Source organism: Diplotaxodon limnothrissa, linkage group LG7, assembly GCF_057381915.1.
Source record: "Diplotaxodon limnothrissa isolate DT_005_m linkage group LG7, D_limnothrissa_male_GT1.1, whole genome shotgun sequence".
Lineage (NCBI taxonomy): Eukaryota > Metazoa > Chordata > Actinopteri > Cichliformes > Cichlidae > Diplotaxodon > Diplotaxodon limnothrissa.
Genome location: NC_140602.1, coordinates 19,166,505 through 19,193,827, shown reverse-complemented (window position 1 = coordinate 19,193,827; position 27,323 = coordinate 19,166,505). Strand labels below are relative to the sequence as shown.

The 27,323-nt window shown below is 38.8% G+C and overlaps 2 protein-coding genes across 3 annotated transcripts; both read left to right on the top strand.

Annotated features, from left to right (window-relative positions):
- Positions 1 to 707: 707 nt before the first annotated feature.
- On the top strand, positions 708 to 7,073 carry hdac10 (histone deacetylase 10). Its single transcript, XM_085357630.1, has 20 exons — positions 708 to 866; positions 2,031 to 2,165; positions 2,259 to 2,355; positions 2,440 to 2,537; positions 2,775 to 2,879; positions 2,983 to 3,051; positions 3,137 to 3,263; positions 3,485 to 3,550; positions 3,639 to 3,698; positions 3,789 to 3,878; positions 3,975 to 4,081; positions 4,162 to 4,229; positions 4,448 to 4,691; positions 4,779 to 4,869; positions 4,991 to 5,076; positions 5,616 to 5,672; positions 5,803 to 5,884; positions 6,172 to 6,360; positions 6,717 to 6,876; positions 6,976 to 7,073. Exons 1-20 carry the CDS (start codon positions 808 to 810, stop codon positions 7,005 to 7,007), a joined length of 2,022 nt encoding a protein of 673 aa, XP_085213756.1. The 5' UTR covers positions 708 to 807; the 3' UTR covers positions 7,008 to 7,073.
- Positions 7,074 to 9,077: 2,004 nt separating this feature from the next.
- Positions 9,078 to 26,008, top strand: parvb (parvin, beta). Of its 2 annotated transcripts, none has more exons than XM_085357627.1 (13): positions 9,078 to 9,201; positions 15,262 to 15,351; positions 15,783 to 15,853; positions 15,990 to 16,092; positions 19,093 to 19,233; positions 19,725 to 19,840; positions 20,365 to 20,423; positions 20,564 to 20,583; positions 22,830 to 22,891; positions 22,996 to 23,064; positions 23,257 to 23,358; positions 23,444 to 23,516; positions 25,602 to 26,008. In XM_085357627.1, the coding sequence occupies exons 1-13, from the start codon at positions 9,087 to 9,089 to the stop codon at positions 25,676 to 25,678; spliced, it is 1,098 nt and encodes a 365-aa protein (XP_085213753.1). In that variant the 5' UTR covers positions 9,078 to 9,086; the 3' UTR covers positions 25,679 to 26,008. The 2 variants fall into 2 exon arrangements, with proteins under 2 accessions (XP_085213753.1, XP_085213754.1); XM_085357628.1 differs by lacking the exon at positions 9,078 to 9,201 and adding an exon at positions 13,546 to 13,720.
- The last annotated feature ends 1,315 nt before the right edge of the window (positions 26,009 to 27,323 follow it).

The following is a 27,323-nucleotide window of genomic DNA, read 5'->3' as shown; positions in this document are numbered from 1 at the left end:
TATCAGTAGCAGTACAATGGGACATCATTTAACACCTCAAACAGCAGTCTCCAAAACAGTCATACAGCTCAAACAAGACATGTCATGAATAACTGATTTAAATACTAAGGAAGCCACAGGAAGTTTGAACCTCCATGTACCTTAAAAAAATCAACACAAAAATATAAAGTGTAAGTGCAGTGAGGTAGATCTTCAATAGTAAAAAGATAATATAGGTCCAAGGATATACAGGATACAGTACTAATAATATTGTTAATTTGTATTTATTTTTTCATATATTGTATGTTTAACAATGAGTTAAAGTTAAGGATAAAGTTCTGCCTTTGTGGTTTGTATCCAAATAAGACTAATCAACCATGCCCAAACTAAGAAATTAAGAATCTGACTTTAGTTCAAATTTAATGAATTTCTTGTAAATGACCCAAGATACCCCAGCACTGATACTATCCGGTGATTCTGTCACTTTGGGTATCAGTGGGACAGATAATGAACGACGAGTATCGAACCCCGCCCAGCAAGTGGCGCTGCTGCGCTAGTGAACTGTGTGAAAACCAACATAAAACTCATAGAAGATCATATGCGTCGATGAATAACTAAACAGTTTTGTACAGTCACTGAATTTTGGTATTATACTGGTATTCGTTTATATATTGCATAAAAATCTGCCAATGTTGGATCAAAATTAATTAGTCGGCGGTTCATTTTAAACTTACTTCGTGTCCTTTTGGAAACTGTCTGCAGAAACGTCGCTACTCTCATAGTGAGGGTCGCAGTTACTTACCAATTCTTACCCGAGGAATAACGAAGATGGGAACAGCGCTGATTTATGATGACGAGATGACCAAGTACAAACTGCTCTGGGTTGAGTGAGTAGTAAATCCATGTTTACGTTTATAAAGCTTACGTGGCTAAAAAGAAAAATCTTCAAATGTCTTTTCTGCAAATGTCTGTAGCTTAACATGCCTAAAGTATATCAAGGAGTAAATATTTCATACTGTAATTTCACTGAACGGGTAACTTCATCAAATAAGTTATTAGTTTTCTCCCATTACTAAACACTGGCTAAAATGTGTGATCTGTCAGAAGTCATGGGAACCTAAGTTGTTCCTTGTTGCTGGCACGGTTAGTTAGAGAAGACACCCGTTTTGGTTATTACGGTTGCACTTTGTTCGGTCACGTTTAGTCAGGTCGGGGATTTTCAGTGTACACCCACCCGGCCCGCTATAGCTGCTACACCACCTGTTTAAAAACGTTGCGAAATAGTTTTTGTTTTCTTTTGGACTAATTGAGGTCTACGTATGGTTTAACTTTCGCAGTTAAAAAATGAGTAAATGCAATTGTGATATTTATTATGTTTGTGACTCTTAGATGCCAAAATGTGCCGAAAATACTCTAAAGTTTAAGACTCATGCTTTTATTTTGGAAAGACAACGAGCTTTGACCGCCAGCTTTTGTCTATTTGCAGTTCTACTGCTGAAATAAATGTCTTTGTCTGAACCGTGCCATGTTGCTGGGTTTATTCTCTTTGTTTTTGGCTGCTCTCTTTAGGGGTCGCCACATCTCCCTCAATTTCACCCTATCCTAGCATCCTCCTCTGATATACCAACCCTTTACATGTCCTCCTTCACTACATCTATGAACATCTGAATTAACAGCTTCAGCTCTGTCATCATCAAAGGCAGGTCTCACTACCATCTTGTAAACCTTCCCTTTCACTCTTGCTGCAATTCTTTTGCCACAAATCACCCCTGACATTCATCTGCACCCTCTCCACCTGTGTGCACTCTCTTATTCACCTCTCTCCTGCACAGTCTGTTGCTTTGGTTATCTCCTTTACAAAGTCATATTTAGCAAAATGCTGTTTTCCATATCTAACTTCTACAGAGTTCATTTGGCATGTCTCACTGTGTCTTTTATATATTTCTTGTTTTTATATAAGAGCTGAAAGAAATAGAATAGTAAAATGGATCAGTGTCATGTTTATTTTCTAATTAACAAATATTCATTAAGTGTGTAATGTTTTCCTGCAGTCCAGTTTGTAAGATTGAGGTGCCTGAGCGTCTGACTGTGAGTCATGAGACTTTGGTCAGGACTGGCCTGGCTGATCGCTGCGTCTCCGTACCTGTCCGTGAGGCCACGGACGCAGAAATTCTTCTGGCTCACAGGTCATCTTATCTAACTCCTGTCATGAAGGTATGATATAGTTTAGATATTTGTTTCAGTTCACTGAGCTGTGTTTACTTTGCTCCTCTCAACAGTGAGGAATACCTGGAGGCGGTGAAGAAGACTCCTTACATGAGTCTGGAGGACCTTATGGAGTTCACTCGTCAGTACGGTGATGTCTACTTCCACCCAGTAAGTCTCCCGCTTAACAGCCGCTTAACAGGAACAGAAAATCTGTATCTGACATCCTCTTCTGTATGTCATTTACCATCCTAGAACATCTACCACTGTGCCAAGCTTGCTGCTGGTGCTGCACTGCAGCTGGTAGACAGTGTTATGACAGGGAAGGTGAGGAATGGCATGGCTTTAGTCAGGTGAGGCTGAGATACAGCAGTTCTGATATGCACTCATGGCTTGTTCAGTATTAGTGCCTTTGTTTTGTCCATTATTGATGAGTTAATAGGAATGTAAATATTAAGTCTTTACATTTACATTCATATTTTTACTAGTTTGTTAGTGATTAACTTTTTAGTAGTTAATGGGCAAAGTGGGCAACAACAAGTGTAAAATCTTATTTTTTTACATAACTGCTTCTTTTTTATTATTAATAGACCACCAGGACACCACAGTATGCGCAGTGCTGCTAATGGATTCTGTGTGTTCAACAATGTGGCTATAGCGGCTCAATATGCTAAGCAGAAATATGGAGTCCAAAGGTAATGTGACTTTTAGTCTTTATGCTTATTCTGGTAATCATTAAGGATTTTAACGATCCACAAATCCACAGCTGTATGTATTCACCTCAGATTTTGTCTTCAGGGTGTTGATAGTTGACTGGGATATACATCACGGTCAGGGGGTGCAGTATTGCTTTGAGGATGATCCCAGGTGAGTCTTTGATAAAGGAGAAGCAGATGTTGTCTGCTTGCGTTTCAAATTCTGCTCACTGTGTTTGTTGTTTTCCTTTTCACAGCGTGCTCTACTTCTCTTGGCACCGCTATGAGCATCAGAAATTCTGGCCTCATCTGAGAGATTCTGACTACGACATTGTTGGCAAAGAGAAAGGGGCAGGATTCAATATAAATGTACCATGGAACAAGGTCAGAAATACTGCACACTTATGGTTTCATTATGGGGGTTTTTTCTATTTGCTTCTTGCTTTATCTTAAGCCTAGTTCACAGTGTCACATAATGCCACCACCAGTGAGGTTATGTTTGTGGTAGTGTGTACATGCATGCTATTTGCTTTCCTGATTGTGTGTGTACAAGCTGTATGTGTGTTTTATTCTTTTACTGAAAAGACCTCATCATGATATTTCAGGTGGGCATGGAAAATGGTGACTATCTGTCAGTCTTCTGTCACGTTCTTCTGCCAGTTGCATATGAGGTGAGCCATTCCAAAAATTACCTTTTTCCTACCTAAAGGCAGGTGATCTATAAAATGTTTGGTTCAAGCATACAACTGTTTTTGATAGTTTTGCCCAGACTTAGTCTTGGTGTGTGCGGGATTTGACTCAGCCATCGGTGACCCAGAGGTATGACATATTTATTAATGTCATTATCTAATTACATGCATGCACTATAAACCTCTGCATCCACTCGCTTACTGTTATACTTACATTTAGGGTGAGATGTGTGCCACTCCAGATGTCTTTGCCCATCTGACTCACCTGCTGATGAACCTAGCAGGAGGAAAACTGTGTGCTGTGCTGGAGGTCAGGCCGCCCAGCCTATACAGCTAAAACATGGAAACAAGAAAACAGCCTGTTAATGTTCTGTTGTCTGGGAACTTGTGTTTTTGTGTTTTCCAGGGGGGATACAACTTGACTTCCCTCGTCCAATCTGTGTGTCAGACAGTCCAGACATTGCTTGGAGATCCTGTGCCGAGACCTGCAAGCCTCAAAAGTCCCTGTATAAGGTGTGCATCACAATCAGTCAAATTTGTGTCTCAAAGTTTGTGTGTTTTATAACTGCAGCAATTTAATTCTTCTTTTTCAGTGCACTTGAATCTCTTCAGTGTGTCCGATCAGCTCATAAGGCCTACTGGTCGTGCCTCAAACACGCAGGTAACCATAACAGAGCCTTTAGCAGAGCCTTTAAGGGACCTGAGGCTGCAGGAGTCTGATAACCTCATTTCTTTCTAACTTGTTTCCATCCTCAGTCAAACTGAGTGATGTAGCATCACTTAGCTGAGGGTTTGCTAGCTGTATTTCACGTTTACGTCCGTTTGAACTTCTCATCACTATAAAAGACATGGTCTCAAAACAGTTACTCCCTTCTTCAGCTGATCTGCCCGCCTCCACCATCAGCACCAGACAGATTAAATTAGGAGAAGGAGAAGAAACGACAGAGAAGGGAGAAGAAGAAGAAAAGGACGCGGAGGAAAAGGTGTGGCCTGAACCTCCAAAACGCGTCACTCCTCCAGTATGTGCTGCTTTAGTGCTCCCTGATGACGTGGCTTGCCCGGAGGGATGCGAATGCTTCAGCTTCTCAGAGGATCTTGACCCACTCTTAGCCAGCAAGTTAAGGTATGGATAAGTGGGTTGTTGTGGCTCATTTCAGTTCATGGTTTTCACCGTAACTGGGTTTGAAATCTTTTTTTTCTCTAAAACAAGGGAGAGTTTCCTCAGAGACGCAGATGACAGTACTGCTTTTATAACCCTCTCCACTCTTATAGCCCTGACAGAGAAAATGGAGAAGAATGAGGTAAAGCCATAATGTTGTTTGTTTCTTTTATGTGAGTGCTATTATGATATCATGTCTTGTAAATACAGTTTGTGCTTTGCTGAGCTGCCTACATGATATAATTTTAATTCCCGGCTCTCAGATCTGCAGTGGCCTTGCACTGGTCCCTGACGTTACCAAGGCGATGACAAGCATTGTCCAGCACGTTACAACTGTTCTCAGCAACCGGTATAACAACCTCGACTTAATCAAATCTTACACCTTCTGCTCTTTTTAAATATCAGCTAGAGATTAAAAATGATTAGAAATATTCTTACAGGAAACACACACATACACAGAATATGCTTGGTCACTTTGCAAAGGAAATGCAGTCTAAACTATTGTAACTCAGATTTGCACCTACAGCAAATTTAGAATCACCACTTAACCTAAATCCATGCATATCTGGGAGTTATTTGGAACTAATATTTTTATGTACTTTTTGGTGAAATAATCTAAATAAAATATCATTATCTTTCTCGTGTTGTGAACAAGTGAAGTCATTTTATTTATACAGACAGATTTTAGGACGTAACTGCAAAATTAGTAAAAAAATATCACTTGGAAGTGAAGATACTTGCAAAGCACAACTATGGCACAACTACAGAGGTGCAAGTTAACATGATAAATATAGCCTACTAAATATACCGCTGGAGTGCGCTTGTATATTGAAGTTTTATTAGCAAGATTGCAATCTGCTTTGTTAAAACTTGTCTTTATATATGCAGCGTTTTGGTCGTCTGTGTGGGTGATGGGAATGTCCCAAGCCATATTACAGAAGACAGGCGAGTATCATTTATGCTCTCTGTTTTAGTCTTAGTAAAACCAAACTCTAAGGCACAATTGATGCAATAAAACACACTATTTGTCCATAACGGCGAGGACAGCATGCTGAAAAAGTCTTTCTGTTTTCAGGGAAACACTTGTGGTGCAGATGGGCAGTGCACAGACTGAGGAACAGAGCTGCAAATATTACATTCGTGTGTGTCTGAAGAAGGTACTGCTCCTTGCTTTGTAATCACATTTAATATTTGCCAGAAATATACACTCACACATCTCGCTAGTCAGCATTAGCCCCCTTTCCTTTAAAACTGCATCATTAAATATTCAGAGTTTCTGAATTATTACACAGTTGCTAAGGATTTCTGGACAGAAACCTTTATGATACAGCTCTTAAAGGCGACTGAGATGTATTTTTCTGCATAGACAATTTGAGTAGGTTTTTTTTTTTTTTTGCTTTTGTTTTTTAAATGTGTTTAAATGCATTTGTTTGTTCACCCACAGGGCTGCAGTGACACGTCAGGGTTCACACAGGCTGTGTTTGGCCTCCTCCTGCCCCTTGGGTATGAATACGACCCCGGTCTTGTTGTGTTGGTTCGAATGCCAGATAGTGGAGTCAGTGACAGTTTGTGGCAACAACTAATTGGCCTACTGCAGAGCTTTGCACTTGGACATACACTGGTGGTACTACAGGTAAGAGTGCTGGGGAAGATTTCATAAAGGCACACTAGATGTCTTCAACAATGTAGAGCTGCCAGGCAGGAGCTCTGGAGATATATGGTTGGATGGATGTAGTGAAGGAGTCTTTGATGAAGGTAGTGGAGGATATACAAAGTGTTGGTGTGACAAAAGAGGATGATAGGGATAGGGTGATATGGAGGCAGACGATCTACTCTGACAACCCCTAAAGGGAGCAGCTGAAAGAAGAAGACAGTAGATGTCCTCTAATTTTGCTATATTGTGAAACCTTAAGAAGCATTTTAAGAGGAGTTGGCAGCATGTTTGCATACTTAGTGTTCAGTATTAATTCATTTACTTCTTAATTTCAGGAGGAGGAGAAGGCGCTTATCGGACTCACAGCATCCTCCCTCCTCGGTAACCCAGCCGCCTCTCTGAAGCAACTTCAAGCCCCGCTAACAGAAGACACGGAGGCCATAGAGAAGCTGAGACACAGGCTGCAGGCAGACTGGAAATTCCTTCAGACCACAGGTGAGTGCAGCAGCATCACATTTGAAATCAACATAAATATCCACAGATCTTAGAATAACTGCTACTGTATTAACGGGACTTTCTGTCTTCTAAAAACAGCACCACAAACTCAAAGAAGTGATGAAGACTGAGGATGGAGGGTGTCATGGACTTTTTGATACTTTATTTTTGGTAAATTATGACAGCAGTTGTCCTGCTGCTTAGAAATTATGCATGTGTTATAATATTCATTCAAGCAATATCACAATCAACGCCAGCTTTTGCCGTCTCATAAAAAAAAATCTATTCAATGACTTAAACAGTGTTTAAGTTATTTGGTAAGCTGGATTAACCTGTACTGTTGTATCAGCGTATGAGCGTTATCAGCCTTGTTGACTAAACAAAGATGATGACGTTTACAGATCTCCAGCTGACATTTATCTCTTTTGTCACAACAGTTTTCTGCTGGTTACATTTGGATTTTTTGAATTTTCATTTCTTTTATCAGGAAGTTCCACTTGGATCAAAATCAGTTTCACAGGAGACCTAGCCAAGTGCAAAGAGCTAATGAATTTTACAGCAATATAAAAATTATTTAAGCAATCACTGATCAAAATAGTTATACTTTCTTTTTTTTGTGCCATTCACATGATTGAATAGTTGACTGATTTTTGCTGTAAATTGAAATGTTGTGTCTTGTATAGCACACGTCATGTAATTTAACATGAAGTTTTCATAAGCAACTTTGATATTCTCTGTAATAAATGTTACATTTGTAAAAGAAAAAAATGGCTGCCAAATAGTTTTTTTGTTTTTTTGCTTTTGTACTTTTTCGCCCCAAGGTATCAGTATTGTGGTCTGAACATCGGCATTGTATTGCTATCTTTCCTCACAGAGGTGTTGTTGACCACCAGGGAAGCTGTTTGAGTAGGCTTGCATGCACACTCTCAACCTTTGAGGGCACATTTAACAGTTTTTAGAGCCTTTCAGTCTTCATTCATTCAAGTAAGGAGACCTCTTTTCTGCTGGTCTATATATGTGTCGGCCCTGCAGTCCACTGGTGACAGGTCCAGGGTGTAGCCCTCTTTTGCTGGGTGACAGCTGGGAAAGACGTCAGCCTCCTCATGATCCAGAGTTAGATACAAACAGATGGGAAAGCTGACAGATAAATCACACTAACTATACAGTTCAAAGGTTTGGCATTGATCATAGAAAGGCAGATCTTATATATTGTATTTTAATGTAATTTTTCACCACATTTTACAAGCATAAATCTAGAATCTAACTTTTTATATTTACTTTAAGGTTATGTGTCTCCCCGTTCCTTTTTTCCTGTTGTAACAGCTGTGAAAGGTGATGTTCTGAAATGATCTCTGCATATCTTTGAATTCAGAGATCACCACAATTCTTTGTAAGCCGTGTTTCTTGTGAGACTCACAACAGAAGACTTTTGAGCCTCTCATCATGTGAGATAGAAATGGGTGAGTCATCTGATCACCTAAACTGGAAGTTAATTCAGTACAGTTTAATTAATGGGTCACATACATCCCAGTTTGATCTCAAGTGTGCCAGACCAGTAATACCATGTATAAAAAAACAAACAAAAGCCTCGTTTAATTTCTTGTTTCCTTTATTTCAATTTGAGCCGTAGCCAAGATTTTAAAACTGAAACCACAAGTGATCCATTTCCAGCTTCCACTGGCTCTGCTGTCATTACATTGTGTCTCACAGTTTAGCTGCAACTAAACAGTGGTACTTATTATTTTCATGAACAGTGATGTGTAAATCTGGAAACAGTTTTAGGTTTCCAATTTTCACTCCTGTGCAATGATACGATCACCACAAAATGAATAATTCGTTATATTGAGATAGGTAAAAAGAGTAATTTATTGGTTAATTCCAACGGCTTGGTACGGACGATTTTTGGGGGGAGGCTATCTGTTGTGCCCCCCTCAAACCCATGGGATGACGCACACGTTGCTTCCCAATCCGACCTGCGGGTGGCGCTGTTGGAGAGCCGGCGAAGCAATGAAGGTTTTACTCACACGTGAATCAGTGGTTTGTGTAGATGCCCACCAACCGCCGCTCCTGCTGTTGTTTGCCTGTCTGTTGTCACTGTGATTGGACCGTTTTTCCTGTGCCTGAACGCAGCACAGGGAGGAGTGAGCCTTATTAACGGAGCACTGTGAGAGGGAGAGAGAGGGAGCTTAGGTACACAGAGACACACAAACATGTCCGGGGCTCCGACCGTGTCTACGAACCCTCAGACCGCAAAAATGAAAAAGGACGAGTCCTTTCTCGGGAAATTAGGAGGAACCCTGGTGCGGAAGAAAAAGTCCAAAGAAGGTGGGCCATTCGAAGTTTTGTTTTTCTTATTTTTGTTTTACATGATGGAAGATCCCCATTTTTCTTTTTCCTGCTCGTGTTTCTGTCCATGGTGCTGCAGTCTGCGCTATGGAAATATTCTCCCGTGGGCATCACTCGCAGCTGATTCACTGACTGTTCGCATGACTTCTAACAAGAGGTGTTCAGTGTTGCTTTATCCCGACTCGTGCTTCTTGTTCCCCTTGTTTATTGTAGCCAGTTGATAAATTCACTGATTTTAAGTTTAAACTGTGTTATTGTAGTTCAGATACAGTTAAAGACGTATACACGAGTCAAGGAAACCCAATTTATTTGTGATGAAGAGTGACACAAAGCTTCGCAGCAAGTCCACGGGCTTGGCACATGAGGCAAGTACATATAAATAGATCGCACACTAGACCGGAATCCAGGTTTATGAAAATAAACATGAGTATCATTGCTATTCTAGCAGGATTAGTCACAATTATCAACTGTTTTGTGATCTCCCACAACAGTCCCTGTGAAATTTAACGCTTGTGTGTGCGCATTACAGTGTTTGTGCTTTCTATGTGTGCTCTCCAGCCATGTGTTTGTAATCTCCACTCAAGGGCGGTCGCCAGAAGGCACACGGAGGCATTTTAATGGGTTAGGAGTCCCATTTTAAAGGGTATTTAAGACCCTCAAACCACTTTAATTTGCTTAAATATGCATAAAATGAAGCACATGGTGTCACTGTAAATACACAGAAAATAGTTCACAAAATAATTCACAGAAAATAGATTACGCGTTAGATCTTCAGTAAATTGTTTTATTTATTACTTGTCAAGACATTTGATTAAGCAAAAATGTCCAAAACCTATGTAGATCTGTTGTCTTCAATCAGATTCATGCGATTTTAGATGGAACACGTTTGCATTTTTGTGTCTGGTTAGACACTTTCTGCATCTTTCTTTATAACTCCCGTCCTAATAGTGGAGTAACTATTAGTTACAGTCTCAATGTACTGTATTTCATTGCTTACTTTTCACAACGAATAAAACGGTAAGTTTTAAGGAGGTTAAAAAAGAAAAAAGAAATGTGCTGATGACTACTGAGGGAGTTAATTAGATGATAACTGAGAGGTGGAGTTCTGTGAATTACAGTAATAGTCCTGCTGTTTGAACTTGAGGTTAAAGCTTCAGCATATTCTGCTTCAGTGAGCTAGATTTGCTGTCCATCAGTATAACTTGCACAACCAAGCAATCATTTCTCACAAGTAATTTATATATTACTTTGTTTTTGGTTTTCAGAGTCATACTGCTCAGATTTCATGGTTGCTGTGCCATTCCTGATTTTTAGCATCCATAGGAGATTGGTAAAGAGTAAAGAGAAAGCTGCAAAGCAATGTGACAGTTAACTTATAAAAGCTCCAGAACCTCACATTAATTTCACCAACACGCAGCTCTCATTGCTACATGTGATGACTCTTTCAGATGTGGACAGCCAATCCAATAAGCCACAGAACCAGTGCCTGCAGTTCTTGCAGCTTGTGAGAGCGCAGTGCCCCTGTGTGGTCAGTGGCTATTAAAGCTCACATAAAACGCAGTTCTGTGCAAGGGAGGCAGTCATAGTGACGTTTGAAGGGAATATCAGTATAACAAAAGAAAGGCATGTGAAGTTTGTGTTGCTAATGGAGCGCAGTGTGTAACTGGGGCTTCTGTTACTTGCGGGTGTGACGCTTTATCTCCCTTAAAGAAAACGCCCAGCAGACTAGTTGTTGCTGGAAAAATGCTTCACTTCTGATGAATAATTAGCAATGGGAGTTTGCACTCCTCAGCACCGCTTCCTCTTACTCAATTAAAAGATGTTGCTTAAGGCGATGTAATGCAACGTGTACTGTAAATAAAAAAAATTGGGGGGAAAAACAGAGAGAGAGAGAGAGAGAGATGGTGCTTCTATAACACAATATAAAGTTGTTGTTGTTGTTGTTGTTTTAAATTTTGATGGGAGTGGTCTGTTCCAGGATCAGATTTAGCTGCATGAAAATGTGTATTTAAATGTGTACCATTGAACTCATTGGCGCACATATAAATACATTTATATTTGTAGCAACATGCTAAATGACTGTGTTTTTAGGGAAGTGCACTACATTTTATTTGCAGTAAGCTCCATGCGTTTTAGTTTTACAGTTCATGGTTTTAAAGATTTCCATTTGAGTTATCCCAATCAGGTAAAAATTGCATTGTAAGCCTCAACCTATCCTTAACCTCAAACAGGTCACTGTGGATGTATTTAAGAGCTAAATACTATGCTTTGCACCACCATCACCAAAGCACCAATTTAGGGAATGTTATTGTGGAATAATGGAAGTCCTTCCCTTCAAAAGAGTTTAGATACTTGAAGAATCAATCCCGGGGTGTTGTATGTGGATAGTTAATATTGGCTCATAGTCCTGCATTTCTGGAGCTGGTCTCACACAGAACAAGTGTGTCTTTATTCCTTGATAAGCTGACAGGAAGTCTGTTTTTCACTGACAAGGCTACTTCCTTTTGTCAGCATAAGGCATGTTGTAACAATGATAGTTAAGTGAATAGGGAATGAGAAGACTGTGTCACATCCTTGTTGTCGTAGGATGGATGCTGACAACAGTAAGTGATTAGTGTTTCTTACCAATGTGTTTCAATTTTCTTTATTTCCTCTTTTTTTTAATTTTTAAAAAGCACATTTTTTATAACGTATATTTATATATTTTTAAAGTGCAGCTTATACAAAACTGCTAAACACAGAATATATTTAGCATAATGTTGATTTGCTTTTAGAAATATCATTATATTTGCTATTTAAAAGTTTAGCTTCCACAAAATGTATTTTATGTTTCAAGCAGTTGTGCAAGTACTTGATCAGGGTGGCTCGTTCCTGTAGATCCTGTTGCATAAAGACTTGAAGGATACAGCAAAAAAAAAAAAAAGTGTATTTATAAGTTTCTTAATAGGAGCTTTTGCAAAATGTCGTTCAACAGTGCACAGTTAGTACCAACATGGGGATTGTTAAAGTAATTCAAGCACTACAGTACTCATTGGAGAGTGCTGAAAATGTCATTTTCTTCTATAAAAGTGGCTCATTAATATTGTCTCATATGCTACATTCACTAAGAGTTGGCAGATGTATGCTTCTGCTAATATGTTGTTCCTGAAAAAATTATCCTGGATTAAATAGCTTTGGACTTCCTTTTACCTTTTGACCTTTTCTTTAATTAGAAAAAGAACACGCTAACATCCTTATAGCAGGAGAGAAAATTAACAGAACAGCTCAGGAGGAGCAAGAAGAGGTATATGCAAGTGTAGACAGAGTAAATACAAGTAAATAAAACGTGTAGTTTATTGAGCTAAATAGTTGAAATTGTCATCTTTAATATCCATAGAAAGAAGCCGCTGAAGCGAGCTCAGTGTGATCTCCTTGCTGCTGTTGCTCACTGGTGCCTGTGCTGTTGTAAATAACCAGAGCTATATTTAAGGCCCAGTCTGTCCTCTCCATACTGCCGCATTATTTATATCTTTCCCCTGTGAGTCAGTAGAACTCCACCCCCCCTCAGGGAGTTGTGGAGCCACACAAGTCGATTTCAGTCTGCTTTACGCTGTTATTTTTGATGGAGGCTGGTTATCCATATGACAGCTTTTTGTTTTCTTTTAATTTAAAGCAAAAGAAATTTCACCATGTGCTTCTGCTGATTTGAGTGATCACTGTTCCCTGTTTGCATGGCGGTTTGCAGTATAGCAGATTTTTTTCTCGAATACGTCCAGTGAAGCTGGCGTAAGATAAACGTTCTTGACTGCAGGCTTTGTTTGTATTGAATTAGTGTACTGTTAACAGACAGTCACTGCCTGATTGATAATCTCCTACATTACAACAGGCTCCGAATGAGCCTGAGAATCGAGCCCTGAAACCAGTGTACTAGTTCTTATGCTGTTGTGAAAAGATTAGACTGTAACTAGTAACCTTTAGTTACTGACCAGTAGACAAAACATTTTAAAAAATGCTCTTTTAAGTGTTTAAACACTATGCTGCAGTTATAATACAGGTTGCACATTACAGTAAATTAGTGATTGTAATACCTCATCGGTCATCCTTTGTCTTTGTCCATGGTTTAATATCCCAGTGGCAGCCAGTGTGTCGGGATGATGTGGTGGGTTTAGGTCCACTGTGGTGTCTTTTTTTCTGTTCCACACACACACACACACACACACACACACACACACACACGGACATTACGTTCAGCCTCTCCTGTAACTGGACCGCATAGGTGGGGTGGAGGGTTGTGACAGAAATACACGTGATGACGCCCCTGACGCTCAGCTGCACCGACTGCAATACACACACACACTCTCACACACAAACACACACTTATATACACAATTGCTGCGCACACATACACTCCTGATTTTTCTACCTTCCCTCACTGCCATTCGGACCAAATCGGTTGATTTCTTGATTTGTTGTGAGGACATGGCGGGCCTCCTGTGTGGGACCAAGAGGAAGCAACAAGGTAATGTGAATTTCATGCTGGAGTTTAGGGAAGCTGGATGTGGGAAAGGGGAACCAGAACCTGTTACCTTAGTGCAGTGTTGGTTTAAATGCAGCAGCGTGCTGTTTCGGTTGTTACAAGTATTTTTACTTTTCTGTATAGATCTGCTGCAGTAATTGAGTTATCTTTAATAATCTGACCATTTTAAACAGAGATTTTCTTTTTTTGGTGTGACTGTAAAGCAACTAAGCTGTACCCAAAAGCAGCAGCAATGGAGCCAGAGGGACACGAAAGGAGGAAGTAGCACAATTATGATAAAATGCAGCAAAGCAGTTCTGTAATTACAAAGCAAACTGCTGATCTGCAGAGAGATTCAGCCTTTTATCCAGTTATCGGCTCTTGTGAGAAGGCTGAATCAGATAATAAAGCTGCAAGGACCCTTCCTCCTGGGCTAATTGTGTTTATCCTCCCTTCACTCATGCTTTGAAGTTATCATTTTGTTCAGATTGTAGCACGCTGCTGCACATTTTGTTTAATTTTATTCTCAATTTGAGAAATTTGTCCAATGCTTCTAATATGAAAACCTTAAAGGGCAGACAGGTTTTTTTTGTTCTCATGTTTTCCTCAGCCATCCTGAGCTGCTTTATAAACAGTGAGTCGGTGAGGTGACAGATTTGAGACCACTGATTGTGGTCCTGCCTTTTGCGTGGTTTAGAAAGTGAAATTGCAGAAAGATAAAAGGCAATGTGGCCATTAGGGCTAAAAAGCCTTTAAATCCCTGGAGAATCACAGTAGCCGGGAGTGAAAGCATCTTAGAAGAAATTGATTTTATTAAAAGCTAGACTCAAAGTGTGTGTTATTTCTAAGTGTTGGAGTCCCTGCTTGTTTTAATTAGCTGGAGTGATCAATTTTCCCCAACCCAATTTAAAAAACAAAAAACGCAACAGCTTACTCTAAAATTAAGATGTAAAGTAGGGGTTCTAGCTTTTTCCTAATGAATAAAAGTACAAAGAGTAAAAATGAGAAAGTTACAGATGTGTGACACCTGTGCCACCAGCTCCAAGTCAAATCAATTTCAATATTTGAAACCAAGAAAACGTCCTGTGCATGCAATTCTTTCAAAGCTTCTTACGAAACGGCGAGGATAAGATTGAAGGAATAGTCTGTCTGTAAATTCATATATTGTTCTTTCATCAAATCTCAAACTGTCAAAAAAAAAATCTAATGTTTAAAAGTGATAAGTCAAAACTGTGTGGAAGTGAAACTATTGCCTAGACGACTGAACAGATCATTAGAGGGGCGGAGCACACCCAGCAAATAGAGACCAAACTGGCACCACGCTTTCCCCATGAATTTTTGTGGTGATCCAGGATTACTGGGTTACTACTTACCAGTAACCCTGACAAGTGTTTGCTTTCTGCTCTCTCATTCGCTCCTCCTTTTCTTTCTCTCCCAGAGTCTTTGCACGTCTCATTGTCTGTCGGTCTACCTTCTGTACTGTCTGTTTGCCAGAACGTTTTACAGGTTTTACAGTTTTTTGTGTGTTGTTCTTTTTCAATAAGTGAGTGATCTCCATGAGGAGGGAAAGAATGCCATCAATGCCCCCTTGCTTCCCTCAGGCACAGACATCCATCCAGAAGATACACTGCTGGGTATGTACATAATAACCACATGCAATCACCGCTAATAATATAATATATGACGTAACCTTTATTTGTGTTCATTTCGGACTTAATCTTACTTCAGTGCAAAAACAAAATGCTGTTTTTGCTGCTGGGTGTCAGAGGTTACTGGGGTTACAAACCATAATATGAATATGTTGACACATGTTGACTAATGGGGAGTTTGACAGTGAAGCAGCAGGAAATGAAAGTGGGTGGAGTGGAAACGCCTTTGTCTTCACTGTGAATCACTGTTGACAGGAGTGTGAGGGTGAACACTGTATATTCAATTTTTGTGGCTTGAAGTTTGTACTTGTGTGAGACATTATTATGCCTACAATTGAAAAGCTGTTAAAACATTTAAAGTTGGAAAGAAGAAAAATTATATATGCTAGTATAAACAATTATTTTGTTTTCCACAGAGGAAAATGCTGAGAGGATCATGTTGGACCCAACATCAAGGGAAAATCCTAAATTTAAAGATCTCTTAAAGGTAGATTTGGTTTAACCTTCTGTGCATAAGCATCTCTGCATTGATTCAGTGCGATCAGAACAATGACAAAATCATGCGAGAAGAACAAGAGTACAGAAACTGTTCAAAGTTCGATTGTATTCTGATGTGCATCCAGGTCCTGATCGACTGGATCAACAGTGAGTTGGAGGAAGAGAGGATCATAGTCAAGGACCTAGAGGAGGACTGTTATGATGGACAAGTACTCCAGAAGTTATTTGGTGAGAGTGATTCCTCTCAAAATCACTGATCATGATTTACAATATTTGCAGTTTTAGAAAATATCAAATAAATGCGCTCTGTCAGCACTGAGTGTATTGAAAATGCAAAGTTTAATCATAAACTTTCATCTAACATCAAACTTACAACAGCACAACATTAATGCTAGAACTAGCTGCACTAACACAAACAAAATATATCACAATTATGGATGGTGTAATTGGCTGGTTGTTGCAATCTGTTGCTTTAGTTAAACTATGCATTTTCAATAAACCAAACATTGGTTATATTCGAGAGTTTCCTATTGCATGATGATTTCTTATTGAAGTAGTACTGCAGTGTTATCTTCTAATGGTGACAGTATAAATTTGGGGCAACTGCTAATGTGATTTAGCGCTATATAAATAAAATTGAATTGAATTAAAAAAAACAGCTGAATTAATACCCACTAAAGTTATATTATCCTGGTTGAGCATTGAGCATGAATGTTGTTCAGTTCAGTTCAATTTAATTTAATTTAATTTAATTTAATTTAATTTAATTTAATTTAATTTAATTTAATTTAATTTATACAGCACCAACTCACAACAACAGTTGCCTTAAGGTGCTTTTTATTGCAATGTAAAGACTCTACAATAATACAGAGAAAAACAAAGAAAACCCCAACAGCTCACTATGAGCAAGCATTTTGGCGACAATGGCAAAGAAAAACTCCCTTTTAAGAGGAAGACAGCTCTCCCAGAAACAGGCTGAGGAGGGGCAGCTGTCTCCTGCCACTGGTTGGAGGTGAGGGGAGGAAGACAGGACAAAGACACACTGTGGAAGACAGATTACTAACAACTGATGATTAAAGTGTAGTAACTAGTGTGTAAAGATATTGTGGGTGAGAGAGGGGGAAAAAGATGAGTGAAGAAGAAACATTCAGTGCATCATGGGAAGTCCCCAGCAACCGTGGCCTAATTCAGTGTAACTAAGGGAGCATTCATCGTCACCTCATTCAGACCTAACTATAAGCTTTATCAAAAAGGAAAGTTTTAAAGCCTAATCTTAAAAGTAGAAAGGATGTCTGTCTCCTGTATCCAAACTAGGAGCTGGTTCCACAAAAGAGGGGCCTGCCGGCTGAAGGCTCTGCCTCCTATTCTACACTTAAATACTCTAGGAACTACAAGTACGCCTGCAGGCTATGAACAAAGTCTCCTATTGGGGTGAAATGATACCCTGTGGTCTTTAAGATAAGATGGGGTCTGATTATTTTTATGTTGTTATTATGTGATGAGAAGTATCATAAATTCAATTCAGGATTCTGCTTGTAGAAACATTTTTGTGAACACTTTATAAACATTAACATCTCTAGAGTTACACTATAGTAAAATACATGTTTAATATACTGTGTTAACAACATAAACATTCCTTTGTTGCCTGAAATGTGTCTTCTTCATTGTGCTGCAGTGTCTAGTAAGGTCTTTGGATCCCCCCTTGTGACTGGATTCTGTCATTACAGTATAAAACTGTTAAACACTAACAAATCAGCATTTCAACTAATTGTATAACAGTTACAATATCTATCTATCTATCTATCTATCTATCTATCTATCTATCTATCTATCTATCTATCTATCTATCTATCTATCTGGGGTGCAATGATACACAAAATTCACGGTTCGGTTTGATACTTTGGTGTCACGGTTCGATATTTTTTTCGATACAAAAAAATGTTCATGCCTTTTTAATTTGTCATTTATTAAAATTATAAATATATATTTTAACTGAAAAGTACAGTTTTTAAATTTAATGTTGCTGAAACAACAAAGTAATAAAAAATAAATCTATCTGATTGAGGAATCACTCATCTTTGGAAAAGAGAGTTTATTACAGAGAAATGTCTCTTTCCAAAATAAAAGCTATACTATCCGCTTCTTCTGGGCTATATTCTCAGCAGCATATTAAACATATCAGGTCCCCATAAGGAGAATCATGTGCTAACGGCTGTCTAAATGACTCGGGTAAAGTTTGTAGCATGCGTGCTTGTTGTTTTTGTCTGCTTCCACTTGTCTTTGCACTAGGATGCTATCGGAGTAAATGTGCAGTCATATTCGTTGTGTTCCCACTAGTGCTGTCAGCGTTAATCTGAAATGACGTTAACGGCACAACACGGAAAATCTCGGTTAACGAGCTATCGCGAATCGCCCGTGCGTGGGGCTGGACGGCCAACACGTTAACGAGCTAACTGTGCTAACGCAGTAGTTCTCACTAATGTAATTGAGCATTGCGTGGCACATCCGACATACTGTTTTACTTTTGTCCATGACGGTTACCTTCAGGGTCATGCTTCACATGAAGACCAAAATAGTTCCAAAGGCCAGATCTGAATGAGGGTGGGGGAGGTTCAATTTGCCACGTTGCCACGAGCTTAACTTCTGTCTCGCTAGCTTGCGCTCAGTGGATCTGCACTCGACAGTGCAGCCTAGGCGGAGTAGTCGAACGCAGATCCACTGAGCGCTCAACACAGACAGCATCGTCAGAAGAAAAGTTGATAAAATAAATTAAAAATTTTGTATTGTTCGATACATATGCGTACCGAACCGAAAGCACTGTATCGAACGGTTCAATATCGATACGAGTATTGTTGCACCCCTACTACCTACTATCTATCTATCTAGATAGAAGCAGTTCATACAAAATGCATACATAATTGCATATGTTCCTGAAGTGTTAAGAACAACAGTTAAAATGCACAGCAAGAAAATATTTTATGTGAATTTTGATGTGTGATTTCTTGCATTTAGTTTTCACGCTCCTTTGTCACTTTGGTTCTTTGTGAAAATTTAGCCTCACAGAGTTAGTCTGCATTTATAGATCCACATTGTTGTCTGCAAAGGATATTTCTGTCTATTTATTTCATTTTTTTTTAACTAGACCTAATCTGTTAGCTTCTAATTTTTCGATGCTTTCTTACTTTTCTCTATGTGGTAAAACACAACTTTTTCCTGTTTTTGCGACAGAAAAGTTGTCAGGCAGAAAGCTGAACGTGGCGGAGGTGACGCAGTCAGAAATTGGCCAGAAACAGAAGCTTCAGACGGTGTTAGAAGCTGTCAACGATGTGCTGAGGCCTCATGGCTGGACCGTTGAGTGGAGTGTAGACTGTGAGTTTTTGTGCTGACTTCAGTGATATGCATGAATTACAGAACTCTTAAGGAACATAGAAAACATCTGAAGCATTAGAGGTTGATATATTTGGAATTTTCATCATCTTTCATCAGATGTTCACTTCCTAACAAAAATCTTTCAACTGCATCCATCCTAAGATATGATAATCACCATGAGTCATCATCATCATTAGGATTTTATTCTCAGACTTTGAAAGGCTTCTGTCAGAGCCACAGAAAAGATTGTAAAATCTGAATAATACTCCCCCTCACAAGAGACAATATGTGAGTCCATCAGCACTTTTAGTTTGTGTTGTTAACAATGACTTTACTACACCAAGTCGTGCTTTATCCTTTGTCAGCTGCAGGTTTTCGGTGTTTCTTTTTGAAAAGTGGTGTTTTTTCAAAAGTTTCAAAAATTGTTTACATTTTTATGTGAACTCGCTCTTTGAAAGAGGGTTTAATCTTCACTTTATTTATTTTTACAGCTATCCACTCAAAGAACCTGGTGGCTATCATCTATCTTTTGGTGGCTCTCGCTATGCACTTCCAGGCCCCAATCAGGCTGCCCGAGCACGTCTCCGTACAGGTGGTGGTGGTCAAGGTAAAGTCTCCCATCAGTTTCCCTACATCTGTGTCCCTCCCTGAGCCTGGTTTCTTCCTGTTAAAAGGGAGTTTTTCCTTCCCTCTGTTGCCAAGTGCTTGCTAATGGGGTTCTTTTTCTCTTTGTATTATTGTAGGGTCTTTATGTTACAGTATAAAGCATCTGGAGGTGGCCATTGTGATTTGGTGCTATATAAATAAAATTGAATTACACTAAATTGAGTTACAACCAAAATAAGAGAAAATGGAAACAAGTAGAGATTTGTTTTAAAAATCACAAATAAATCATTAGAAATTGTTTTGATGGTATCTTACATCAACTAAAGAGCTGTGTAAAAACACAAATAGCCAAGACCAATCCAAAATATGATACAATGAGGCATGTGACAGCTGTTTCTATCTCTCTTCATCTTTCTGTCTTTTTTCTTTTACTGCCCATGTGATTATCATAATGGTGTATCATCAAATGTATTTATTCTCTCATGTAATAATGTAATCAGTAGAATTTATCGCATGTCTGTGCAGAAACGAGAAGGCATCCTACAGACAGCTCTAATGACCAAGGAGCTGACGAGCACCACAGAGTAAGAGCTGATTCTTAGTAGTTATGCTTCTAAGTATTACTAGCATCTGATGCATTGCATCATAACTGGAGGCTAGAAAACGAGGTGCACAGAGAAAAAGAATTGTTGTTGATATTTTCTTCTCATTTTTTGTTTTTCAGAATGATGATGGGAAGATTTGGTGAGCTTCTGAACACATCTCTTTAACACTGTGGAAATACTGAACTTCATTTATTTAGCATTTATTATTTTTGTTAAAACAATCATTATCTTGGGAAAATGTTCAATTATTTTTATAAATGAAATATTAATAGCTCAGTAAAGACTTAGCCTGGCTCCAGCCTTTACCTCAGGGGTGGGGAACTCCAGGTCTCAAGGGCTGGTGTCCTGCAGGTTTTAGATATCACCCTGGGTCAGCACACCTGAATCAAATGACTAGTTCATTACCAGGCCTCTGGAGAACTTCAAGACATGCCGATGAGGTAATTTAGCCATTTAAATCAGCTGTGTTGGATCAAGGACACATCTAAAACCTGCAGGAAACCGTCCCTTTAGGCCTGGAGTTCTCCCACCCCTGCTTTACCTAATGGAAATCATACTATATGAGAGTCATAAACAAGCACGTTTTAGTTTGCTTTCAAGGAGGCAGGCTTATATTTTTTTGAAAGTGGTCTTGAGTAATAGTTCTCCAGGCTTTCTGGATGTCTTTCAAGGTTTTTCTTTGGACACTGGCTGCTGTTTCACTCATTTGTAGTCCAGACGTAACCAGTTTGAGGTCGCTGTAGATCAGCAGGTAGAGCAGGTCCTCTACTAATTAGAAGGTTAGTGGTTTGAGTCTGCATGCCAAATATCCTTAGGCAAAATACTAACCCCAAGTTGCTCTCTGATGCATCCATCAGTGTGTTAGATGAAAAGCACCTAGACATAGAAAAAAGGTCTTGAGTGAATGAGGCATGTTGTATAGAGTTCAGATATAGTAACAAACGCTATATAGGAACCAGTCCTTTTACCAATTTCAGAGGAATGTATTTGTTCTTTTTAGTGAATAAAAAGCAAGTACATTAGTTAATATTAGTTGTTTAAGACAAACAGATGAATCATTCAAGTTTTTTTTAAAAAGGCACCTAACTAAGGGATGAGCTAGTGGTGTGTCTACACATATCAGACAACTCAGCAAAGAAACTATTTTAAATTTTATCTTTAGGGAAATTTTTGCTAGCAGCCTGTTACATAAACACATAATACAAAATAATATTCTTGGACCAACAATGTGTTTCCAAAAGAGCCATTAATTGAAAACATGACATATCTGAAGTTAAAAAAAAAACTGTTCAGAAACTGGAAACGAGGAGGACAAGAGGAGAAATGACAGGCCTAAAAATGATCTACAGGAGATAAACATGACTGAAAGTCATTTCCTTTAGAAATGGCAAAAATCCAGCAAAGACCTTAGCGATGCATCTGGACTTTCAGTTGATCCATCTGCTGTTCACTGAAGCCTTCTAAAATGGTCTGAAACGGAGGGGTGGCTGTCAAGAAGCCATTCTTCAAGAAGCGAAACAGAGATAAAAGGCTGAGGTGTGCCAGATGACACAACTACTGGACTGAAAATCAGAGGATATGGGTCTTATGGAGTGATCATTTCAAATATCTAATTTTTGGTTCAGATTATCATCACTATATGCGGAGGAAGTAAGGAGAGAGGTAAAACAGTGAGTGTCTACAGACATGTGACAGTGGAACATCAGATTTTGATTCACAATGCGGTAGCATTTGTAAAGTTTCTGATTGGCAACAGCTTCATTTTCCAGCATGACAATAATCTCAAACACACTACCAGTGCAGTAAAAGCATAAAAAATAAAATAATAGATCGCTATTACTCATGGATTGGCCTCCTCAGAGCTTGGGCTGCAACACTCAACACAAGAACAGAACAAAAGGCAGCGAGTCAACATCCAAAGAGCTTTGAACGTCTTTCTAGAACCTGCAGAACTATTGCTGAAGAATAGTTAAAGAAATGACAAGAAAGCTGCGTAAGAGAGTTCAGGCAGTGATATCACCCAGTGATATCACAAGCCTGTCCATAGGCTTGGGATTATAGATCTGGGCTTAGAGCTTAGATTATCATTGATGGTGAGTTCGGCCTTATGTTAATCACAGTAGAATAGGTCAAAACATGACAGTAATAAGTTTTAAGTAAAAATTAAACAAAGAAGACTCTTAATAGCAAAAGACAGACAGGCAACAGACCTTTTGACACCATATTCCAATCAGATCTCCTGATCTAAACCAATCAGCTAAGGTCTATACATAGAGGTGGGAGATTATAGCGGTATCTGTCTTCTTTTTGACATGGTTGACAATTCCTAAAATATGAAACCGTTTAAACACTTTTAACCGTGATGTTTTTTTCTCTTCACCACAGAGAGAGATGCATTTGACACTTTGTTGGATCATGCACCTGACAAGCTTAACGTGGTAAAAACGGTAAAAAAAAGGATACCTTTCCTTCCTACAATAATAATGTCTAGGACTTGCATGTGTTGGCAGTCATGTTGTAATACTTAATAATGATCTGAATGTGCTTCCAGTCACTCATCACCTTTGTGAACAAACACCTAAACAAGCTGAATCTGGAAGTTACTGAGCTGGAATCTCAGGTAAAAAGATTTCTGTAGAACCTTTGGCCCTTATTATCAAAGTCAAAGGACAATCTATGAATTTTTCATGCATGTTTTATCCTTGGTTCAGATTGTGATTTTCATATAATATAATATTTATTTGAGCAGAGTGTGCTTGTTTTTTATTTTAAAGAATGTGCAATATTCGTGTGTGTGTGTGTGTGTTTCCAGTTTGCTGATGGAGTTTACCTGATTTTACTGATGGGGCTGCTGGAAGACTATTTTGTCCCACTGTATAACTTCTTCCTCACGCCTGAGAGTTTTGAGCAGAAGGTGATTTCAGATTAAAAAGTCAAAATAGGATTTTTAGCAGGTGATGAAAGTCGCTTTTAACTGCCATTTTTATTTCCCCTCTAAGGTCCACAATGTGGCATTTGCCTTTGAGCTGATGCAGGAAGGAGGCCTAAAGAAACCCAAAGCCAGACCAGAAGGTATTTGTTGTTGTATTACATAATCGCATAATTTACAGGGTTAGTATTGTTGATCTGCTACAGCAGCAGTAATTTTAAAAGTTGTCCAGTAGGTGGAAACCTTGTCTTACACTCTAAAACTGGATAGCTGCTGCTGAGTTAGTTCAGCTCGAAGTTGCATTTTGTAGTCATATCCATATCTTTTATTAGAGATTAAAGGAAATTAAAATGAATTGAATAAGACTTTATTGCTTTATGACCAAAATATGACAAATGATTTCCTTAATTTGTCATATTTTAGTCTTTTGAAATCATTAAGGTCTGAATTTGGTTAAAAAAACGTATTCATTATGTTATCTGATACAGCGGATTGATCACTTGAACAAAATTTAAGGTGAAGTCTTCCACTGAGCATTGCAACGGTTCCTTCTTTCCATTGTGTTGCCATGCAGAATTCCTCTTTGTGTTGAATTTAAATTTGACCAATAGTATTTTTTTTCTTGTTAATTTAGTTGCACAGCTTTTGCAGTCTTTGCAGCTGTAGCTGAAGAATTTCCCTTCAGTGACTAGTCAAGGTTTTTTTTAACTCCTGTTGTAAAGAAAAAAATCAATGAACAAATTCATGAATTAATGAAATGAATGAATAGCTATAGCAAGCCTGCATAGGCTTGTCGGATACTGCAAATTCACAAATACTGCATATACACCATACTCCACTTCATTAGATACACCTGTTCTGCTGCTTGTTAACTCAAATTGCCAATGACATGGCAACAACTGAGTGCATTTAGAAATGTAGACAACCAAGACAACCTGCTGAAGTTCAGTGGGGGGAAAGGGTGATTTAAGTGACTTTGAACGTAGCATGGTTGTTGGTGCCAGACAGGCTCATCTGAGTATTTCAGAAACTCCTGATCCCCTGTAATTTTCCCACACAAACATCTCTAGGGTTTATGCAGAATGATCTGAAAAAAAAAGAAAGAAAGTACATTGCTGATGCCAGAGGTCAGAGGAAAATCTCCAGACTGCCTCGAGGTGATAGGAAGGCAACAAATTTGGGATAAACAGCATTAAAGCATAAATGCCACAGCTTCCCTGAGTGTTGTTGTTGAGCATGTCTATCACGTTATAACCAGTGTCTACCCTTCTTCTCACGAGTGCCTCTAGCAGGATAACGCACCATGTCACAAAGTTCAGATCATCTCAAAGTGACAATGAGTTCAGTGAACTCAAATGACCTCCACAGTCTCGATCTGTGCACCTTTGCAATGTGGTGGAACAGGTGACTGACATCATGGATGTGTAGCTGGCAAAACCTGAAGCAGCTGTGTGATGCTATCATGTCAATATGGACCAATCTCTGATCTCTGATGAATGTTCTGGCACTGCGTTGGATCTATGGCATTAATAATTAAGGCAGTTCTAAAGGCAAACGGGGTTCAACACAGTGCTAGCAAGGTGTACCTAATGAAGTGACAGGTTAATGTAGATATTGAAAGACACAGTTGAGCAAAAAAACCTTGATATCTGTGTTTAGAGGCATACCTTATTCAAGCATTTACTGCACTGCGCACAGCATGCAGTATAAATGCTCTGATCAGTGTAAAGGTTGTCGTTTCCACATCTGTGGGTTCATTGTAAACAAGAGAGGAGGCCCCAAACAGGGAAAGCTGAATGTTCAGTTTCTGTTAAGGCAGGCTAGTTTGGTAAATTCTAATAATCAAATAAGCTCTTATGTAGAACACGTGATGCTTGCAGAGAGAACAGAAAGTCCTTTTGTGCCTTTGAATCTCTTTGTAAGAAGTAATACATCATCTAAGGATAATTTGCAAAGTTTTGGGAGATATTTTAAGCACCATTTAGTTTCCAAAATTACAAATAACCTTTTGAGGGAAACAGTCTAACAGCAATGATAGAACTGGCTCCTTTTCATTTTAAATCTGATTTTATGGTAGCATAGCTATTTATTTTGTTCTTCAGTATTCCAGCCATCCAATTTTTCTTATTAAGATAATTATCAAACATGCCAAGACAAGGAAATCGTTTTCTTCCCCAAACCAGTTCGGGGACACCAGACTTCAATAATCTTTGCTTTTTCTTTTCTAGATGTCGTCAACCTGAACCTGAAGTCCACCCTCAGAGTCCTTTACAATCTATTCACCAACTACAAAACCTCTGCATGAGCTTTTCCTGTCTTTAACGCCTGGCATTACCCTGAACACTGCCCTGTACCTGCACTGATATTATACATTACAGTCTGGACACTGTAGGAGACCAACTGGGACTGAAAGTCATCATTATGTGGGACTTAAAAAGCCCCAGGGGGTCTAGCCAGAAAAAAGGCTCTGAACGCTAGTATTTAATCTTCCCCAAATGTCAGTATTTATTTTTCCCTCCTCGAATGTTAACTGCAACCCAGGAAACTCTGCAACCTTTAGCCCTGCATTTGAATACATAGCAATCACGGGGAAATGTTAAAACTGGAAAACGTTTGTGTGTCATACTGAACTCATTACGCTGTAATATATTATCAAGTGTCTCAGAATGCTTTTCATAAATATGAATGTAATCATTAGCTATTTTCTTTGAAAAGAATTTGATGAGTATATCGGAAATTTTCGTGTCCATAAAATCCAGAAAAATTACACATTTTCTGTTTAACCTTCACAAAAAAAGTTTTATGTAGAAAGTTTGGTCTGTGAGGTTTAGGAGAAAGGTTTCAAGTTGACAACATATTGTCATTTAAGGCTAAATATAGAACACCCTATAATAAAATACACCGAAACTGAGAAAATTACCTAAAAATGAAGAAAATACATCCATGGTGCCTTTGAATAACCTTTATTTAATCCATTATTTGTTCTTGTATAAAGTACAAATAAAAATTTGTCATTAAACAATACAGCATACTGTAATTATATATAAATTATATTTTGTTTTGAATATTTGCAGTCTGTAGATGATAAAACTTTACAATTAAATAGCTCAAATTGTTAGAATCCAACTGGACCTTTCTTTGTGTGTCCGCCTGGTACTCCAGCTTCCTCCCACACTCCAAAGACATGCATGGGGTTATCTTAATTGGTGATTCTAAATTGGGCATAGGTGTGAATGTGAGTGTGAACAGTTGTCTGTCTTTATGTGTTAGCCCTGGAACAGATTGGCAACCCATCCAGGGTTGTTGGAGAGGCTCCTGCCCCTTGCAACTCTGAATTGAATATGGAATTAAGAAAATGGATTAATGAACAAATACATTTAAAAGCCACAAAAGGATGGCAGGAGGTGAAAGCAGCTATCTTGGTGTCAGCAGCTGGTTTGTGGCCTGTCGTTTTAAAGCCTTGAGTTTGGTGTTCCAGCTGTTGCCATCTTGGCACCAGATGTGATGAGGGAGCCATGGATGTGCCTGAGAGCCAGGAGACACTGAAACCTTATCAGTTACAAGTAAGTGAGACCCTAACAAAGTTTTAACTAAGTACTGAATAATTTTGCCTTTGCTTTTGGATGATGTGTGTACTGTGTTATGCTGCTTCCAGTGTTTAAGTAATTTGAAAACCTATTAAACCTTTTAAAATTCTAAGAATTCAGTAAGAAGATCTTTGCAACTCTTCTTTATGCATGCAGTCAATTAGCTTAGCTTCACTCAGACTGAAACAAGGAAACAGTTGAGAGAAGCATGTTGAATATCCTGAGGCAAGATGCTGAATCCCAAGTTGCCCCCAACCAATTCACTGGAATGAGAGAGTGTTAAGTTAAAGGTTCTTTGCTTCACATAGAAAAAACCTTGTCTTAATGTGTGTGTGTCTGTCTGTCTGTCAATGAGCCTCTTAG

What these genes read in the sequence shown, in the direction of transcription:
- parvb (XM_085357627.1), top strand. Translation starts at nt 9,087, where the DNA reads ATGTCCGGGGCTCCGACCGTGTCTACGAACCCTCAGACCGCAAAAATG. An exon ending in GAAGAAAAAGTCCAAAGAAG is followed by an intron (nt 9,202 to 15,261) that starts GTGGGCCATTCG and finishes TTTTTCAATAAG; the next exon opens with TGAGTGATCTCCATGAGGAG. An exon ending in TTACTGAGCTGGAATCTCAG is followed by an intron (nt 23,065 to 23,256) that starts GTAAAAAGATTT and finishes GTGTGTTTCCAG; the next exon opens with TTTGCTGATGGAGTTTACCT.
- hdac10 (XM_085357630.1), top strand. Translation starts at nt 808, where the DNA reads ATGGGAACAGCGCTGATTTATGATGACGAGATGACCAAGTACAAACTG. An exon ending in AGCCATATTACAGAAGACAG is followed by an intron (nt 5,673 to 5,802) that starts GCGAGTATCATT and finishes TTCTGTTTTCAG; the next exon opens with GGAAACACTTGTGGTGCAGA. An exon ending in GAAATTCCTTCAGACCACAG is followed by an intron (nt 6,877 to 6,975) that starts GTGAGTGCAGCA and finishes TTCTAAAAACAG; the next exon opens with CACCACAAACTCAAAGAAGT.